At 38.7% G+C, this 17155-nt stretch overlaps 1 protein-coding gene across 1 annotated transcript in view; it reads left to right on the top strand.

The window, feature by feature from the left end:
- Positions 1 to 15125, top strand: part of EFNB2 (ephrin B2) — a 45536-nt gene extending 30411 nt beyond the window's left edge. Inside the window, exons 3-5 of the mRNA XM_041422164.1 lie at positions 8761 to 8853; positions 9609 to 9722; positions 11305 to 15125. Coding sequence (XP_041278098.1) covers positions 8761 to 8853; positions 9609 to 9722; positions 11305 to 11687 — 590 coding nt within the window. The 3' untranslated portion in view covers positions 11688 to 15125. The remainder of the gene's footprint in view (positions 1 to 8760; positions 8854 to 9608; positions 9723 to 11304) is intronic.
- The last annotated feature ends 2030 nt before the right edge of the window (positions 15126 to 17155 follow it).

Genomic DNA, 17155 nt, shown 5'->3' with positions numbered 1-17155 from the left:
GCTTTCCATGTGTTTGGCCCCAGCCTTCGCTGAAAAGTTGATTCCACATGCCATCCAGAGGCTGCTACAGCAGGTTCAGTAGCAGAATCAAGACATTAGCAAAATAGTTTTCATTGCAACAGGGAAAAAAACCCAAATAATAACTAATTATAACTAATAATAAAACAAATAACTAAATAATGTTATACTGTTAAAGCCCCAGTGAATTTTTAAAAACTCTATGAACATAAGTATTAAAAGTATCAGTTCGCCTGTCTAGTTGTGACTTTTCAAAATTCCAAACACTGGCAGAATTGGCATATCCCACTGGAGTTTCTTAAAATGAACCAAGATGTGCCTGCATGATAATTTCTAAATAAGCTAAACCTCTTAATTTCTTAATGGTAAGTATTTGAACAGGAGATCGTGTAGAACTGTGGACATTCAGATTGCTTTATTTCAGCAGTGTTCCCTCATTAAGGTTTACTTTGTGGGTATTTTACAGCTCTAAACACAAACATAAGCATACTGCAGTCAAAACAGTGCTTAACTTCTGATCATCTTTGCCAAGTGTACAGTCATCCAATAGTATCATAATTGATCTCAGTACTAAGGTGCCAAACTCTGTGTTGCTGAAGGATAGTTAGATGATGTAAATAGCTTTTTGTGTTTTGCAATAAAGAACACTTTTGTTGTGCTACATGTAAAAGCAGGAGATGAAGGTATTCTTTTATTGAAGCAAACATGTGGAAAATTGCTCTAGATTGTTATAGTAGAGAGCATCTCCCCTGAAAGGAATGAGGTTCATCTACAGGGCAAAGTCTGACTGTGGTACTTTATTGGGGTTACTGCTAGACTCTGTGTGGTCAAAGCAAATAACATCATGTCCATCTAAACTGTTATAACCGTGAGACTGGCACATTTTCTCATCTGTAGTGTTATATTCTAAACTGTCACTAGGCATTAACTCAGTCACTGGTGAAGTCCTACCACCTAGAGATGAACTCTGCCTCAAAATGATGTTTTCCACTTCAGTGCTACTCGTATAGCAATTACTGGGTCATTAATATCATTGCATGCAATTAGTGACAGTAGAATGAGCAAGGGGTTAGTTATTTAGTATGAACTTTCACTATAACCCTTTCTTATCCACAGACAAAAAACAGAGGGATTTTCAAGGCAGGTGAACATCCTTGTAGAGTGAAGTTGAATTTGTGTGATACAGAAAGTAGGTCCTCATTTAATGTTAAAGCTTCTGCTTTTGTTTCAAGCAAGCCCTCTTGTCATTAGCAACCATCAGTGTAACTTGAATGCTAACTAATTCTATTAGTTCTGTTCAGCTGAACTGTTAAGCAAAGCTTGCTGTGGCAGTGGGAGACACTTCTCCCCATCCATAAGAAGCTTTTGTCAGTAGCGTGCTGGGAGAGAGGATAAATTTGCATAAAATACCTGTTTGTGAATGGTGAAGTCAACTAACTAGTAATCTGTTTTAGATGCATACTTTTGGGTATACACTAAATACATCATAATTAGTGGGCTTACATCTGCCACAGTTACTTCAGCACTCACAAATATATAATTTGTTTATGTAAACTAAAAGCAACCATGTGTGCAGTGGATCATTATCTGACAACATTTCTCAGAGTATGTGAAATATAGAACTGAAATTCTTTTAGAAATGCTTAACTGTAATGAAAGACTTGTTGTTCATAGTGATACAGCATTGAGATGCTTTTCTGGTTTGTTTTTATATAATCTCTAAATCATTCCCAGGGAGTTTTGGAAAGGAGCACTGCACTTGACAGCAGTGAAGCAAGTAGGATTTTGTTGTGGGTGGGTGGAACCTGTGACCTTCAGTAATGGATAATAATTCAGCAAATAGTTCACTGTTCAGTACACTTCAGCTGTGGTATTCCTTAACTCAGTGAGAAAGTGGTGGTGTTTTTAAAATGATAGACAGCAGTAACCAGTCGGAATTCACAGCTTTTATTTATATTTTCCAGCTCTCTCACTGTCTCTATTTTCTCTTTATGGAAAGACTTTGTTGACATAAGCAGCGCTTTTTTTACCTTGTATATTTTTCTTACTTGGTGCCATGCCTCTCTGGAATTAATAAAATAATTCTGATTGTAGGAAACTTCACAACTCTCTCCCTGTTTTTTGCTGTTGGATGACATGAGATGTGGGAAGGAGAGTCTGTGGATTTCCAGAGATGTCCCTGGAATCATACAGCTGGTATATACCAAAGTATATTACAGTAAAAAGCTGATTGGCTCGGTCTTGATTGCATCCTCCACATTGCACTCTCAAAAAACCATTGAAACAGTAATAGAATCTGTCCCTCTCTTAACATATGAATACAAGTGGAGACTTTTATGGGGAATTATATAAATACCCTTGTATCGTGAGTCCCATCTAAGTACCACAAGTCATGCTATTCACAGTTGGACAAGACACATTTCAGAGCAGTGGTTAGAAAAGTGAATTACAAAGTTTCACTGAAGAGACATTGCTTCTTCCTGGCAAAAAGAGACCTGTCCTTTATTTTACTTTATTTTGTTCTGGTTTTAGCTTGACTGGAGAGGGCATTGCTGCTTACTTGCTGCAGAGAATATAATTTGTGGATCCTGTTTATATATATAAATCCTGAGACACGCAGTATAGGACCTAATTTAAAAAGCAAGAATGCAAAGTGAAAAAGAAGAAGAGAGAATTCTTGTCCTTTCCCTCTCATCTTGTCCTTTCTGCCTCACATGTGGATAGAGGGGAAAAAAAGGCTGGCATCAGGAGTATTTATAAACACTCCATGAGCCCTAGTTTAAGGGAAAAAATCTATCTTAATTTGGAACAATGTTTGGAATAAGGTAGAATGAGGGGTTTTTAAAATGTTTTTTAGGCTGAGAAACTCCTCAAAATTCTTTTTCTTCTGCCACCTTGACTTTGCAAATAAAAAACCAGATGTTAGAAAAAAAGCAAAATTATTGGTAAGCTGCTTTTATACATTTTTCATTATAGTCTTGGGGTCCTAAATTTTATTGAGCAAATTCAGCAGCTTTTTGTTTGTTGTTGGTTGGGGGTTTTTTTAGGATCATTTCTTTGTCTCTGAAAGATCGGTAGAAAGTTACCATTTTATTGTGTGTTGATTAAAAACACAGTCAACACATAACAGCATTCAATTCAACTATTCATAATGCATTTACATTTTAGTACTTACGGTCCAGGTTTGGGACTGCTGATGGTTAAATTTCAGAACACAGTTTAATTTTTTTTTAAAAAGTGAAGGTTTCGGGGTCAATCTTTTTGTCACTGCAAGAAAAGGGAAAGCGTTAGTTGCTAGTATTTGAAACTAGCGTATTTCTCTTTTTTCTAAACGTTCTTGAGCTCACCCAGAGTAATGTGTGCCAAACTACCTGCTCTTTGGTGAGAGGCCTGAACAATTTTTTTTTATTGTTCCAGATCTCCATGCAGATCTGGCATTGTTACTGGGGGGCAGAATTTCATTTCATTTAATTAAAACACTCTTTCTGTTCTCTCACCTATCTTGTTCTTTCGTCCATGGGTAGTTTCGAAACAACCTCCCTCCTGTGATCAGTGATTTGTGGTTTTGCAGTGTGTGATTTCTGGTGTTCCTAAACCTCTCCTATAAATTATCTAAATTTATGGAAAAGAAGAATTATTTATTCAGTGCTTTACTAAGAGGATCATTAAAAGGACCAAAAGCAGATGAAAGCAATCAGAGCACAAACAGTGATGCCTGGCCAAAACAGTGTTCTATTACTTGATACAATAAAAAACTCAACAACTTTACATGTACTTAGTAATCCTGAGAGTGCATGTGAGGTGGAGTGCAACTTTGCTTTAAGAATACCTTCTTACTACTGTTGAATCTAAAGCTTGTGTGGATTTTTGCTGCTGGTTTTTTCATTCTAAGCACAGTATGGGAAGAGTTGAAAAGGGTAGTATTATTTGATTTTATTTTATTCTGATTTTGAAAAATCTATATTCTGATGCAGTATTTAATGAACAAAAACTGGGAAAATCACTACTATTGGATACTACTGAACTGCCCCTAAAAAACCTGTAATTCTCAGTTTGCTATTTACAGATCCACATCAGCAGCAATTAATTCTTCACGACCTCATCAATGATGTGTCTTTAATATATTGCCAAATGACTTTTATTGTCCAGCACACTAAGGAGGGGCAAAATCAATTTTGTCCTTGCCCATCAGTTGACATCACTCATTTTATTCCTACAGTGTGTGGTTTAAAGTCTATTTAGTTTTCACAGGAAAATTAAATATGATGGTCATAATTTCTCTCATCAGTGATGTAGTCCATTTCATGTTCAAGCTCTAGAAATAGATGTGTTTTAAAGTTGTGTCGGTTCAAAGCATATGTCATTTAATTTGCAAATAGGTAATGTTTTTCGTAATCCTAAAACATGAAACTGTGGGTAATAAGTGTAGCAGAATTAAAAGGCTGAGATTTTTGTCTGCTGGTGTTTTAAGTAATTGTGATGGCATTTTTTTCATTTTGTAACTAATGTGTGTTTTTAGGAGTAAAGGAAGTTGAATTTTTGTGACTGTGCCTTCATTTCTAATCTCTTTGTGAATGAAAAGCTATATACAGGCACAAATCCAGCAGCTTAATTCTCTGTCTGATTAGAGCAATGTTACCAACCTGGTAGGTTGAAAACAGCCATGATCCATGCAGTGGCATAGCCTCCTGGGAGGCAGAGTAATAACAATCAAATGAAGACATATTAAAATGTAATATTACTTCCTCTCCGTGGGGACTGTATAAGAATCATAGCCAGGAACTGTTCTTGTCAGCTGACTCTGCTATGCTCACTGACTCCCTGCCTCTGCATTTATGACTAATACACTTTGTACAATAAACAGCACTTGTGGAGTTTTAAAAGCAAATAAATGTAAAACATTATACATTGATTTACATGAGTTCCAGCCTTTTTTGTTTGTTTGTTTTGTTGGGGGTTTTGTTTGTTTTTATACAATTCATGTATTTCAAAGATGGGGAGGCAGATCAGAATGAGGTTTTTTGGTCTGAATAATTTAATTTCTCCCATGTGTATGGAGGAGAATATGTTAAAGTAGTGTGTTATGAACCTGGAAATGTATACTAGCTTCTCTAAAGTAAGTATGTATCAGCAAGACTCTTAAACCTTAATTTCATAACAGATAAGTGTTTTCTGAATGTTGACAAGCTAAACTTGCATTCCTTATAAAATGGCAGCTGGTGTTGTATTCAAGGAATGCAGTGTCTGATAAACTACTGTAAAATGGCCTATAAGTTATTACAATTTTGCTAGAAAGTCTTAAAATTAGTAGAGATTTTAGCACAGTTGTATGTGTTTATTTTTAGGTGTGGACAAACTATTGAATAATTTAATGTAGTTTTGGCTGTAATTATTAGTTTTGCAGTTGACACCAGTGGAGCAGGACAGGTCTCAGAAAATCAGAGGTATTTAACCATCAAAAGATGTAAAAATATTTTGCTACCTGTTTAGCAACATTTTACTTACTTCTACATTCCTATGTATTGCTGTATTAATAGAAAGTGAAGTGTGGGATCCTGAGAACATACTAATGAGAAACTTCATATTAATCATTAGTTATGCTTATTAATGTTAATATTTAAGTATTTAGTCTTCTTAGCAGAGGGCTTTGTATGGTAACTCATCTAAGTAATTGACTTTAAAATATATCCATATTCAGACCAAAATGTTCTTTTATGTGTGTATGTATATATACACACACATATACATATAAGAATAAATTGGATGGAAAGTTTAAAATCTGATTATATAAATACACTGGAGGATTACATTTCCATTTTGGATACCAGAAACTTATGTTACATTTGTATTTAAATCCAAAACTCCTATCGGGGGCACTTTTTTTTTTTAAATATCCTTTCAGTGTGAGGCGAGCTGCAAGTTCTGGGTCACTTTCCCACAGAGGTGTGGATGCAGTGGAGGACCTCAAATGACAGTGGGTGTAATTTTCATTTGGAGATCAATATAGAAAGGCCACAGAAAGTGTTTGAGGAATATGTTGTACTCACTTACTCACTCCCTTGTTTGACTTCTGCACACTGCACTGTCAAGGGGCATTAGCAGTATGAAACTGTGTTTTCTCTGCTGTCCCAGATTACTTCTTTTTCTCAGTGAAGCTTTTCAAAGCTTAAAGCGATGTGTTCAAAGCTACCCACTTTCTTCCTGGTACACTAGGGATACACAAGGTTGTATTTCGGTAGTCTTAATGAATTTCGAAAAATAATTTCCTCCAGTGGCCTTGGGTAATTGTCAGTTTAATTACAGGAAAAGCTGAGAAGGAAACTTGCTTTGTCACTGAAATGCTTCTCTTTGAAAATTCCCTGTTCCTCAGGACATAGCAGTCTGTATTCTGAGCTACAATGTAGGCTTTCCTAAAATCCCTTGAAGAACTGTGGAAAAAGTGAATACTTCTGCAAATTCATTCGTCTGACATCAAAGCTATGAAAGCATTCTTTTAGCAAGCAAGCAAGGCGGATTGCGCTGGCGTAGGCACACAACCAGACTCATTGTACATCTGGGTCTTCCTATTTGGAGACTGTATTTGAAGTAATTTTTGCTTTTTTTTTTTTTTTTCATCTTACTTTCTTGCTCTGTACTAAGGTCAGACTGCATCCTCTGCATCCTGTTGAGGTCTCCTGCTCCATGGGTTAAGTGGATAGGCCTTTAAAGAATAAAAAGACATTGGTGTTCAGAAGCAACATTCTAGTCAATTAAAATCAAGTAGAAGGTGTTTAAAGAGATGTGATTCCCTTTGGCTCGATTTAAAAAATAATCAAATAACGAAACCACAAAACAAAGTCAGTGTTTATTATTTGTATGTTCAATTGGTGCTCAGCTTTGATATTTCTATTTACTGCATTTTTTCTCTGTGTCCTTGTGCTGGTACATTGGCAAATAGATCATAAAAAACACTTTCAGCAAAGACACATTTGATTTATGTCCAGGATGGGTCCTTGGTATTGATTTTTTTTTTCCCTCTGGGGAAAAAAAACCCAAAAAAACCCAAAAGAAAACAAAACTATATGTCTCCATTATTTTCCAAGCCTGGCAATGCAGTGACACATTTCAGATCAGCTTTTATCTTAAATTACTCAACGTGCTCTTTTGTATTTTGAAAAGTCTTTCTGCCATACAGCTATTGTCATGTTTTTACAGGGGGGAGGGAACAAGAGGAGGAACTGGGAGGGACCACGTATTAGGAGAAGGGAATTTTAGGAAAAGAAAGCACAGTTTGGGAAGTTTGTATGGTGGCTGTAATTCGAGTTGGTCACAAAAGAGTCAGAAGTGGAACAAAAACAAGACTCAGATCAAAGGCTAGGAAGCAGGGTTCAGCAGTATGGGGTTTATATCTTTACGGCTAGAGAGAAGATTAGAGCAAGAAAAATACTGCCATGGGGGTAGGAAGACATTGTGAAGGAAAAAGGAAATATACATAGACTGCATTTGAAAGAAAATCCTCAAGGAAGGTGAAAGAGAAGGAGCGAGAATTAAAAACAAAGACCTGAAGAGTGTAAAGCCCACAGGCTGAAAGGAGAGGGGCAGAGGGAGGCATGTGCTGCTTAAGCAGTTCACCACCACCCCACCATGCCAAGCACTGAGCTCCCTGACATCCCATTTCCCATGTGTTTTCTCCAGTTGGGGGCCCAGTACACCCTCTCATAAGTTTATTCTGGGCCTCAGATAAACAGCTCCAAGAAATGACAGTGAAATTTCCATGCCCAGGACAACCAGGGTAGGAAAACCGCCGGCGCATTCCCTGCATAGAGAATGCACGGCCCACCATTTGCAGCTGTGCCCCGCTCATGGTGGCAGGTGGCCAGTGCAGCGCAGTGGCCGCAACACCTCCTGCTGTGGAGCTGCCGAATCCTTTGCCAGCAGCTGTTTTGCAACCAGCAGCTGGCTGGGGCGGCAGCGGCGCACCCATGCACTGTGATTCAGCCTCGTGGGTTCTCCAAGGGAGTGGTGCATGGCCCAGCAGTGTCAGCCTGCGCCCGGATCGCGTGGCTCCGGCTGGCACCTAGATAAGCAAGAACAATACCGGCACAGGGGAAAGCAGCCCGTTGTTTGTGTGAGCTGAAAGGTTTCCCTGGGAGTAGAGCGTACTCCCCTTTGCCCCCCGCCCCCGCAGAGGCTCCTCAATGCTGAGAAAAGTGAGATTGTGCTTTAAAATATTAAATGGTTTTCCAATCAGTTCAGAATCTTAGCTTTCACCTGGGTCTTTTGTATGCGTTCACTTATTCCAGCAGGAGATTTGTAATAGAGGAAGCAGGTGTAACATGGTGATTATAAAGATATTGTTGGGAGGGGGAAAAAAAGAGTGATTTTTCAGTGCTTTTCTCCTCTGAGCCTGCCAGAGCTTCCTTTTCAGCTGACTCCATCACCTTTTTAGCAAGATGGTGTGTTTTTGTCCGAGTCAGTCAGTCAGTCAATTGTGCATAGGAAAATAAAAGGCTGCTGGGTAAATTTGAAACCTTGATAACACATTCCTCCATTTGTATATATTGTACAGCTTACCAGTGTATTCATTCCTTTGGCTTTCAACATTTCACAACTTTCCATAGGTCAGCCTCAGCAACAAAAACAGGTCCTGGTAGATTGAAAGATCCCTGCTTTCAGACACTCATATTCGCATCACTTTGCCTGTTGATTTCCTGATTTTTATTTATTTTTATTTTTATTTATTTTTCTTTTATTTTTAATCAGCAACATCAAATGGGTCTTTGGAGGGCCTGGATAACCAGGAGGGAGGGGTGTGCCAGACAAAAACCATGAAGATCCTCATGAAAGTTGGACAAGGTAAAGACCATCTGCTGTTTCATGAAATCACTTTGATCGGTCTCAGTGTTCTTTTTAGTTTTCAGGATTCTTTTAGCAGTGTAGAGCAGAGAGCCAGTCGAGCCTAGTGTGGTCATTCCTCCCTTATAGTCTGAAAGCACAGCCTATTTTCTCTTCCTCAGCTACTGACAGATTTCTATAGAAGGAGGGTTAGTGTAATAAGATCTCTTCATTGGAGAGATCCCTAGAAGGAAAGGTCGCCTGGGAAGTAGTGTGTTTCAGTCATTTTTATTTTTATTTTAAAAACAAAAGCCACAACTCTGCTGCTCAGAATTATTTAAAGTACATGAAAAGAGGGAAGCTAATATTTCTATAGTTTGCTTGTTATGAATTCTGATTACAGAGAGGTTTTTGTTCATTGTCTCTTTTCACATATAGATAACCTATTGTGCAGGAAGAAAGAATTATTCTTCTAAGTAGAAGTTGGTTCAGTAGTCAATCAACTTCCTCAGTTAAACTGAAATGTCATCTGCTAAGCTTTTCTTGCCAATTACAGGAGACCCTATAGTTTCTGCAGATGGCCTCACAATTTAAACCTGAAATAACTAATATAACCATTTTGCTTTAAAAGGAAAATTGCATTCTTATATCTCCCAGTCCTTTGCATAAAGGTTCTTCTGTTAAACCACTTGTGTCTCATGAGGTACCTAGAGCCAGCTTGTAAGGCTCCATACCATCAAGTGCCAAAGCTGCATGAGTCCTCTTTCTCTCCCCAGATCCCAACTCAGCAGGGCAGCCCCGGCACACGGATCCCACCAAGCGCCCTGAGCAGGAAGCTGGCACCAATGGGAAGAGTTCCACCACCAGCCCCTTTGTGAAGGACCACTCAGGTAGGTGTGGTGGGACTTTGCCCTGCAAAGTCGTCTCCTCCCATGTCCCAAATGTGGGTTTCTTTACCATTAACATGCAAGAAAAGCAAATGTTTTCATCATGAGGTGAAGCAAAGGCCGGTTCTGATTGCCCTGGTGGATAGTGTGTGGGAGCTGCAAGTTTTGCCAATAGCTGCTCTCTCCCCTCTTTCACTCTGCTGTAGAAGTTAATTACATCTTGTAACAGTGTCTCTCATTTACAGGAAAACTTTTGGATAGGACATTTGCTAAGTAGCTTTACAGTGGTCAGTGCTGCCTTACATTTAGTACTCTGGCAGATAAACAAGGCTCTTTCTCTTCCTGCATAATACATTACCAAGTGATTCTTGACAGCCATTTATAAAGTTTATTTCAGGGCATCTATAATTAATGTCCTGATGTTTTAGCTGACCATATGAAGTCTAGACATGTATGGCTGGTTTTCTACTACATGTAAAGTTTTGGGGTTTTGGTTTTGTTTTGTTTTTTTTGGTTTTTTTATAATTATCTAAACAAAATAAATAGATGATTTAAAACAAATATCTTCAGGATGCATTTCACTCATAGGGTAAACAAGAGAAAACCTAACTCTTAAGAATCACGCTGTCCAGAAGAAAATTCAGTAATCAGCAATGCTACAAAGCAAAACTTTGCTGACAAGTGATTCTAAGTTTCCCAAAAAAAGGCCACAAGTTTTCCTTGCCAGCTGTGTCTTTAGTTACTGGGCTAATGAATTTTTGATACAGTGAGTGGCTTCAGCTGATCCCTGCAGAGGCTTTGGTGGGAAGAGTTAACAATTATGTGAATATAGCATCTGTATCATTTTTCCATTGTGAGTGAACATCAAGAGAGGGAAATAGGTTAAAAGTGAAAAAGTGTCAATGAGCATTCATGTAATTTTTGTGACAAATAATGTGATGGTGTGATAAGCAGCAAATATTCAACAGGCTGTTCAGCACATGAGCTGCGTGGTATTGTTCTCTTTTAAGTAAATGTAAGTTAATACTAAGAGACATGCCATAACCGTTCTGCCTGTCTCCCATGCTGCCTCAAGCTCCTTAGTTTCATTTCCAAGCAAGAGGAGTCCTTGTAAAGAGGCACTAAGGATGGTTTAACTTAAATCAATATGTGAAAGATAAAATAGCAGAGGGAGCAGTGTGGCACTGAACGGTACCAGTTGTTCTGAGAATTGTCATTTCCCTGTGTTATTTTCCCTATCCCACCCCTCTCTTGTGCCTGGGGCTGGCCTGCATCTGTTAAAAGATGCCGTGTGCATCAAAGGCTGCCTTGTCAGTGACAGTTCTCGCCGCTGATGGATGATGATGTATGAAACAGGGTGGTTTGGGAGCAACACAAAAGTGAGACCAACAGGCACAAAGTCTTGCTTTATATTGATTGCTGACTTCGGCTGTTTGCATTTAGCTATCTAACAGGGTAATTGGTTTGTCAAAGTTTAGCTGTCAGTTAATTCTTCCAGTCTTGCTTACTCTGCACATTTTTAAGCAACGTAAATGGGTCACAGGATGGCAATAACTTTTGTCTATTGTATTTCCGTTCTTTCCAGGATCTAGCACAGATGGCAGTAAGGCTGGGCATTCCAGTATACTGGGTTCAGAGGTGGCCTTATTTGCAGGGATTGCATCAGGGTGCATCATTTTCATCGTCATCATCATCACTTTGGTGGTTCTTTTGTTGAAGTACCGGAGAAGACACAGGAAGCATTCCCCGCAGCACACGACAACTCTATCACTTAGTACATTAGCCACCCCAAAACGCAGTGGCAACAACAATGGTTCTGAGCCCAGTGACATTATCATTCCTCTAAGGACTGCAGACAGTGTCTTTTGCCCCCACTATGAAAAGGTCAGCGGCGACTATGGACATCCGGTGTACATAGTTCAAGAGATGCCTCCTCAGAGTCCAGCAAACATTTATTACAAGGTCTGAGGAACACACAACCAGCTCTGTGGTACAGTTGAGTCGTAGAGGAAACTCACTGGTCAAATGCTTTCTGTTGGGGTTTGTGATGACGCCTTGTGCGCTAGCATTGACTTAAGCACAGGGGGGAGAAGGCAACAGCTCTTTCTCCAGGAGCCGACGCGAGCTGGACAGCTTACCTAGTCTGTAGAATCCCTATCTCGGTGAATAAGTATTCACTAAAAGCTGGAAGACTTTTATGTAGAAGATGCCCATTCTGATTGCTGTACTCTTGTTACATTTATCATCCTCAAAGCCATGTGCTGTGGGCATTCAGGCATGTACAAAAGCCAAGGGAAGATGGAGCAATCTGTGGATGTTAATAGCTCTAGGCATCCTGGGAAGGTGCTCTAGGATATATCAAGCTTGAAATGCAATCTTCTGACTTTTGTGTGTCTCTCTCAGTGCATACTGGATTTGTCATACAGACCTTGGTGTCTAAGTAAGACTTGTTAAAGTTCTCTTGCTTTTAGTCCGTCACTGTTCCATTTGTTTCTGTTATCCGGGGCTCTGCCATCCTTCACATAAGATTTCCTTTCACTCCACCTCCTGAATCACTAATGGAACATTAATGTTTGGAGATCCGCACTCCATCCATCTGCTACAGCAGCCTCACTCGAATGGGTAATGCATTTATAAAAATTGTGTTTGATAGTAAGGAGCCTTCCAGCCAGAAAGTTAGGCTGTCAACAAAGTCAAGAGCAGGACTGGGTGGTGGAGGGAAGGGCTGATTGAGGTTGCAGTTGAATATTGCTGCCTCAGAAATAGAAGCTGGGAAGAAAAAAAAAATGCATTTAGGTAGCACAGCACTTTGGTATGCTAAGTTTTAAGAGGCAAGTAGGAAACACAATAACATGTGCAGTGGATTAAGGCTGCATTTGAAGGAATTCACGGTTATCAAATACCAGTGTGCAGAAAAAAATAGTACCTTCAATACAGTAGAACAAAGGGGTATTGTTAGTAAGTCAACAAGCCTGGAGAAGACAAGACAATAGCAGGCCACTGAGGATGTATTAGGGCAGGGCTGTTGTGGTACTGGCAATAAAATACACAGCTTTGAAGCTGTAGCAAAAACGTAGTCTGCCTTGGATGACTTTTATGCAGACTCAGCTGCTATACTATCACATTATACTAAACACAGGGAAAGCATTTAAGAAAACAACTGAGAGCCAAGTGCCCAAGATGATTATAAGCCAGTGGGTCAAATGAGCTATAATTCTATCACTGATAAAGTTGTGGGGAAAGCAAACAACAAAACAACAAACCACAAAACCTTGCTCATCTCTAAGGCAGAATTTCTCTGTGACTGACCCTTTGGCACTTTGGCTTATTGTAGTGCTGTCCCTGCACAGTGAGTGTAGGTACTGACTGACACAGCAGTTCATTGGTGCTCTGTTGCAAAGTTAAAGCACATATGGCAAACCTCTGGCAGTCCGTAAGAGTAAAATAAATTATGACACTGAGATGGAGAAGGAAAATATGTCTTATTTATATTAGGTGTATAGAACACAAGGGATATAAAGTGAGAGTTTTTCTTTTGTTCATTCTTTCTTACTTTTGGTTTGGATTTTTTTACTAATATATATTTTGAGATTGCACAGAATCTACACCAGAAGATGTGAAATTCATTTGCGGCAATTGCATAGTCTTAACTTGTCATCATTTTCCATATATATGTGTGTGTGTGTGTCTATGTATATACACACATATATAAGTATATATGCATACGTATGTATATATATGTATGCATATTCGCACATTTTAAAAAAACATAAAATACTTCTGGGAAAAAAAAAAACAGCTATCCTAAACCACCAGTGGGAGCATAGTTAAAAAAAAAATTCCAAAGCATCTTGTAAGAGGAAAGTAGAAAATATAAGGTCCAAAATATCAGGAATTCATTGTTAATGCATCACATATTTAACAGCAACAAGATGTGCCGGCATTTATTTTCTGTGTTGTGTTTTCCCTTGCCTTACAGGCTGATGTGTTCTGTAGATTGTGTTGAGGTTCGTAGAGGGGGTTTTCAGGTTAAAGTTTTCTCTTTAGCATGGATATTCCCCTAAAACTCCCACCCTAGGGAGGAAATAATAAAAAAAAAACCTCTACTTTTATATGTGCTATGCAAATAGACATTTCTAACATAGTCATGTTACTATGGTAACACTGCGCTTTCTGATTTGGAAAGAAAATGTAGCAACAGCATTTTAGGGTTCTCAGACCTCTGGTGAGCACCTGCAAGAAAAAAAAAAAAAAAAAGAAAAAAAAAAATATCTGTCGTAGAAATGATCACTCTCTTTGTTTTCTGAATCTGAAGATAACGTTGGGATAAGAGTCCAAAAGAGAGAAACAAAAAACAAAAAAAATTCCAACCCATAGTTCTGTGGAAGGTTACCATGGTGACTAACTACAGTACATATGTAATTCTTTTCAACAACCCTTCTTTTCTATGAATCCATCCATACAAGGTTCTCTTGTAAGTCATTAAGATTTTATTTTGGGGGAGGGGAAGGGAAAAGATGGACTTACTGATCCTTATTTTTATTAAATCATATCTATGCTTCATCAGTTGGCTACATTCTAGTTATATACTAAACTGTGAAAAAAAATCAGACTAATTGCTCAAGAGCAACCTGCAACCAATTGAAAAAAAAAATGTACTGTGCGTCTGTTTTGTGTCTGGTGCAGAATTATGACAATCTACCAACTGTTCCTTTCTTTGACGTTGGTCCAGCTTTGAAAAGTTACTGTAAATGCCTTGCTTGTATGATCATCCCTAGTCACCCAAATTGGAATTTGCACCATCATGTCTAAGTGAAGATGCTGTAAATAGGTTCAGATTTACTGTATATGGATTTGGGGTGTTACAGTAGCCTTATTCACATTTTTAAATAATTAAAAAATCCACATGAAAACAAGATAAAAAAGGCTTTTCTTAACCAGATTGTGTATATAGAGCAATGTTGGTTTTTTACAAAGTCTGAGCAAGATGTTTTGTATAAAATTTGAATTTTGCAATGTATTTAGCTACAGCTTGTTTAAAGGCAGTGTCATTCCCCTTTGCACTGTATTGAGGAAAAAATTATATAAAAGGTTGCCAAATTGCCGCATATTTGTGCTGAAATTGTGTACCATGAATATTTATTTAAGAATTTCTTTGTCCAGTTTGTAAGTAACACAGTATTATGCTTGAGTTATAAATAATTTCTTCTTTCTCCTTTTTTTTTAATTTTATTTTTTGGTTTTGTTTGTTTCATTCTGTATTAAAACTAGCCGGTCATAAGTTTGAAATCTGCTTTAGTTCCACATTGCAATTAGTTCCCAGAAAATGAAAATTATGAAAATCACATTCCACGTCTGTTTCAAACTGAATTTGTTCTTAAAAAAATAAAATATTTTTTTCCTATGGAAACCTTGCCTTCTAAGTATTTTCTTCTTTAATTTTGCAATTTTTTTTTCTTTTTTAAAGGATGAAAATAAATAAGTCACCAAGCTTGCCTGCCTGCCTCCCTCCTGTCTCTCTCTTCCTCCTCGCCCTCCTCTCTCCAACTTGACTGCTAGTAGTTTATAGGAAATCTCCTTAGAGTACACTGACTTCTGTTAACCTACTTCTTTCAAATTCTCTCTTACATATATCAGCAGATTTTAGAAAGCACCTGGGCATCTTATGCCCTTGGAAGTCAGTGAACTGCAGTCAGATGCAGTAGCCAGGTTTCTTGGATGATCTTGGAGTTGAGAGTACAACCACATAAATAATTCCCAGACATTATGTGGTAGATGTACTCTGTGGGCAGGATCCGAGAAAAAAAAAAAAAAAGAAACCTGGAGCCTTCTGGATATGGTTTCTCCTGAGGAGGGGCAGTGGTGAGCCTGGGGTGACAGGGCTGAGCAAGAAGGGACGGGAGATGAAAGATATTGGGAGGATGACGAAGGATTGGAAGCGCTGCAAAGTCAAGACATCACTTCTTGGTTCTTTTACTGCAGCCTAGGGGAGATGGGGGCAAACGTGCAGGTAGCACAAGCCTTAATACAATTCCTCTGGTTCTGCTGCCCTAATTTTCACTAGGGTAACAAATTCATTTAATAAATAGTACCTTAATTTTCTGACAAAGCCTAATCACCCTGAAAGTGAAGCACCTTTCTGTTTTGTTAGCAGTACATATATGGTATGATGGTCCATGGAGTAACAGGCGGGAAGGTCTACAGAGGGCAAATATGCATTTTTCACTTTAACAACAGATGCCAATTAGCCATAGAAATTTCACAGTTAGCTATTTTTAGTATGGGTTATGCCATTCCCATTTGTCAAATTATTTATTATTTTCTGAATAATCAGAGAAAAATGACAGTATGGCTAGGACACTTGGCGTGTCACAATGACACGAGTACTCTGAAATGGGATGTACAGAAACCGCTGGACTGGGAGATGGTTGAACTAGTATGACTTCTTGCAGTTGGAGATCATTTTGGAGATCCAGTTCACAGAATCTGTGCTGGAAGTTGACCTTAAGGGGAAAGTCACAGTAGCACTTAGGTTCACCTCCTGGCTCTGGTACAGATGACCTTGGAGATTTGGTCCAGCAGAAGGCATAACAGTGAAACATGTGAGCATCTTCTGGCATCTCAGTAAATCTTGGGCCTAATCCTCTATTTATGTCTGTTAAGCCACTTCAAAGGAGATAGCCTTGTGTTCTCTGAGCACACAGATACTCAGCTGGATTGTGGTTTCACTCCCTGCTCCATGGTTGCACACAGGCGATTCCACTTGCTGATCTCGGCTGGTTGTCGTGAGGGCTCCCACGTCCTCATCTGCTGTGAGGTGCTCAGGTCTGGTCTGTGCTGAAAGCCTGTCTGGCACAGCCATCTGTTAGAGCTGTGGCTCTAGCTCAGTTAAGGCCAAGGCTATTGTTTGTATTTTAATCCTTGTTAAATACTGGAAGCTGTTGATAAACAAATATTTCAATAGTGTCAAGTTTACATGGTGTTTTCATTACTGTGCCTCTTTTTTCCAAGTATAATAAACATATATTATTATATATATTTATAACTAGCATGTATACTGACACCCATGGACACCTATTTTTCCACTGTCTTAGCAACAAGGGAAAATTGCTGTTGCTAAAAAACTGTGTCTCCACTGAGAGGGGAAAATCCTTGCCAGTGTAATAACTATCTGTATATTTATGCCTGGGGCCAAGGATGCTTGGTTAACAGGAGTGCCTTGCACGCATACCTTCCCAAACAGAGCAGAACCTCCTCTGAGTTGCTGAACTCATTTTAATAAAAGATGCCTTAGACACTCAGCATAAACTCATTGTCTTACAACCCATCTTTTATAACTTGCAGAGGAAAAAAATACTTTCATTTTTTCCTGCTGCTGACACCTCACTATTAATTATCAAACAAGCACAAAATCAGAATTTACTGCCTTTATTACA

The sequence above is a fragment of the Onychostruthus taczanowskii genome, unplaced genomic scaffold (genome assembly GCF_017590055.1).
Source record: "Onychostruthus taczanowskii isolate IOZ18803 unplaced genomic scaffold, ASM1759005v1 scaffold71, whole genome shotgun sequence".
Classification (NCBI taxonomy): Eukaryota; Metazoa; Chordata; class Aves; order Passeriformes; family Passeridae; genus Onychostruthus; species Onychostruthus taczanowskii.
The sequence above is the reverse complement of the archived record's forward strand: the minus strand, read 5'-3'. Positions and strand labels throughout refer to the sequence as shown.